At 34.6% G+C, this 3,988-nt stretch overlaps 1 protein-coding gene across 1 annotated transcript in view; it reads left to right on the plus strand.

The window, feature by feature from the left end:
• The first annotated feature begins 1,160 nt into the window (after positions 1–1,160).
• LOC106470149 overlaps positions 1,161–3,988 on the plus strand; it is a 69,180-nt gene continuing 66,352 nt past the window's right edge. The window contains exon 1 of the mRNA XM_022399598.1: positions 1,161–1,167. Coding sequence (XP_022255306.1) covers positions 1,161–1,167 — 7 coding nt within the window. The remainder of the gene's footprint in view (positions 1,168–3,988) is intronic.

Below are 3,988 nucleotides of genomic sequence, written 5' to 3' on the forward strand. Positions count from 1 at the left end.
ATGAAAGCAGCAATAAATAACTTAACGTATCTTCGGTTAGACATTGCTGACTCATACAGACTTCGGTTTGCCCCTCCCCTTCTCGAGAGCGTGTAGATAGAGAACAAGAGGGAATCTTCAATAACCGCGGCACTTGAAATTCCTTTAGGCAGGATTAGAGTAACTTAATCTATGAGACCTTTGTTTCCCTTTTTATCAGCTATATTTTTGTGCGCCAGCAATACCAAGCGTGGGGCGCGCGTATAGCCGATTCGACTTTTTAGTCATCAGGATCTCTACCAGCCTACCTTAAAATTTAAATTCTTTTAGACAGGATTAGAGTAAACTAATCTATGAGACCTTGGGCGTGGTCAAATATATCAATCGAAAAGGGTTTGACTTCAGGAGTCCAAAACTATAATTAGATCTCAAATCGATCAAGATATGACTAAGCTAAAAGTTTGTACTTGAAAAAAAACTCGGAGCCATTCTATGAGCCGCTATGCCGCGGCTAAAAAATTAATTATATAACAAATTATTTTACGGTCTCACGAAATATTGACTTTACGAAGTTTTCGTAGTTACAATTGTTTATCTAATAGATGTCCTAAAGTTTGTAACTACCAAAACTTCCTAAAGTCAATATATTTTGAGACCTTAATGTTTGAATGTGAAGTGTGAGAAATATATATAGCATTATTAAATTCATACCGGTTAGTGACCATTTACTTCTTAAGCTTCCATTTAAAAGTAACCATATACCTTAATCTATTTTTGATCATTTGAATGCAACAAAGATCCTTCATACGGGTTCTGTTCTTTGTTTAGTGTCTTCCATACTTATTTCTGAAAGTTATTTCACCCGAGGAAAATCTTTCCAACCACCTGATAAAACCATCTCATCTGGCTTGATCATAGTATGTATTACTTCATGTTCTTATCTTACGTTAATATAGGTATCTTAATAAATGTTACCTAAATTATTTAGCTTTTCTCGTTGACTAGTTCCTTAATTAGCAAGCAAGAGTATTTATGGTTTTAGCGCCCACTGTTTTTAATATTTGTATTTTGTTTAAAATTAATTGCTTTGTGATTTGCAATGTAGTTCAATCTGTCCCATGGTAGGTCAACGATTAGTTTACGGCCGGATAACACCACAATCCGGGGTTCTATTTCCCGCAATGGACAGTAAGTCATTTGTTATTTCTTCACTATCACTACCAGTTGTACCTATGAGTCACAAACAATACCCAAACAGCTAATTGGGCGCCATCTCGAGATAGTAGTAAGAACTTCTGTTTGAAAGAAAACATTAATAATAATAATAATCTTTCCAAGAGTTTGGAAAGAAAACTCATCTTCAAAGAGATCCCCAAAGTTAACTTAAAGATATTAATTATATATTACAAGCAACAGAAGTCACTCCTGGCATCATCTGGCAACGTCCTGGTCATAATTTATTAATCAACACTCATACAGACTTCGGTTAGCCCCTACCCTTCTCGAGAGCGTGTAGATAGAGAACAAGAGGGAATCTTCAATAACCGCGGCACTTGAAAGCGGAATATTACGCTTCAAGAAATACTGCTTGCAGCTGTAGATCATATGTGCATATACCAGCAAGAAATGTTCATGGTGACAACAACTCAAAACAACTGCCGAAATAAACTTAATTAAACCAAAAGACAGCTAGTGACATTTTCCTTTCCATTTCTCAAGTTTACAGATATACTGTGTATAGTCACAATTAGTTAAGCCTATTCGCTTATGTGGGGAATACAACGCATTTAGTTTATTGTGTAACTTTATGTTTAACAGCAAAACAAATACACAAACAAACTACTATAATCGCCTAGGAGCAAACTCAACCTATGCGAAAAGTACATAATACATCACACCATCCAAACTCCTGGTTATCGTAAAAGTCATCATAGTAAAAGATCTACAGAATCAAATAACCATCCTAAAAATATTTCGAAAACAACTTAGACTTATTTAACAGAGTATATAGAATTGTAAGATTCCAAAATACTTTTTTTTCTTTTACTACAAATTAAAGTGGATTTCCTGTAAAGTTAGTGCTTTGTAGTAAGAATAAATTAGACTCTAAAAATTACTGACTTCCGATAATTAAAACTAGAACTATAGATGTCACTTTTTATATATTTTTTTATAAAATGCATTGAAATATACTTCATTATTATTCTTGTTTTCGCATGTTTCAAAAGATGGCGCAACGAGCCTTCTTTAGATACTTGACACCATCACGTTAAGATCACTTATTTAATTTTTTGAAACTCCAGACGTCTTTTCTGCTGTTTTGACACATGGCAATTTACTAATTATTTATTGTGATTTACTGCATATTAAAAGTTAAATTCGACAAATATACAAAATATAAAATTTGTATGGAGAAGCGTGAAGACAACAAAATATATAAAAAGAGCGAAATCAATGTAACATATGAAATTTATATTTCTAGGAGAAAAAATGTAGTTAACACAATTCAATGCAATTTCTCTCACTTCATCTCTCGAAACTGAACAAACATATGTAAACTGCCATGATGACGCAATAAAACACTTGGATTGTCACGAAGTGTTAAAATAAATCACTTGGACTATCACGAAGTGTTGAAATAAAACACTTGGACTGTCACGAAGTATTAAAAGTTCAAGCAATAAATATGGTAAGCCAAATGACAGACAGGTGAACGTTGCACACGGGCCTTGGTACAGCGATTATATAGGGAAAACATCATTAGTTGGATAAAGTAATAATAACGGAATTTGACCAGACAGCAACCGAGGACTAGCTAGCCGCCTTCGTTCTAGTCACTCCACTCCCGGTGGCTCAGTGACAGTTCTGAGGGCTTACAACGCTAAAAATCTGGTTTCTATACCCTCGGTTGGCACAGTTCATATAGCCCACTGTATAGCTTTGTGCTAAAAAACATACTATAAAGTTCTTCTAGTCTCTCAGTTCAAAATTAAGAACGGAGTTAACCCTTAATTTGAAACAAATAAAAAAGCAGGCAGCAACAGATCATTAAAAATTGTGAAGCACATTCTATGAAAGCCTAAAGGCAGATAATGTGAGTTCTAAAAATCCATGAGTGAAAGCAAAGAAGAATATGTTATTATATGTGAACCACACCACACCTATAATAGTAAGGTGGGCCACAGTAGGACACTGAGAGGTTCTTATCAGTAGCTTAACACAATACAGCTCGAACAGTATTTTAATAATAATAATAATGTTATGGATTTTATTTCAATTATATTCAGATTAATATATGAGCACAGACATCGTGAGAAACATAAATTAATGACTTATCCAAAAATAAAAATAATTGTAATGAAAGTTCCGAAGTTCGTCAACAAATTAATGGAGTTCTAGTTTTCTTAGGTAAAAACACTATCGTGAAATAATAACTTTTTAATAGCTTGACTAAGGGGGATGACTGATAAAGCAAACACACACATTCTATTTTCTTTTGCAAGGCCAGGTGGTTAAGGCACTCGACTCGCAATCTGCGGGTCGCGGGTTCGAATCCCCGTGACACCAAACATGCTCGCCCTTTTAGCCGCGGGGGCGTTATAATGTGACGGTCAATCCCACTATTAGTTGGTAAAAGAATAGCCCAAGAGTTGGCGGTGGGTGGTGATGACTAACTGCCTTACACTGCTAAATTAAGAACGGCTAGCGCAGATAGCCCTTATGTAGCTTTGCGCGAAATTAAAAAAAAAACAACTTATTCTCTTTTACCAACTGAGGAAACTTTGGATGAAGAAGTAAAACCGAAACATTTTGACTTGTGATTTATTTTCAGTTACGGGAGAGAAGCTGCTTTTGTTTTTCAAAATATTTTTGCTGATTTAAACAATAGCTAGAAGACTCTGAGATCGATTTATAGAAAGTTCGAGCTTAACAATGAGAAATAATAGTGTCTTTGCATGAGAGTGCCGTGAGGTATTTTTAAGAATTCTTTTTTTTTTTTTTTTTTTTT

This window comes from Limulus polyphemus, unplaced genomic scaffold (assembly GCF_000517525.1).
Source record: "Limulus polyphemus unplaced genomic scaffold, Limulus_polyphemus-2.1.2 Scaffold102, whole genome shotgun sequence".
NCBI lineage: Eukaryota > Metazoa > Arthropoda > Merostomata > Xiphosura > Limulidae > Limulus > Limulus polyphemus.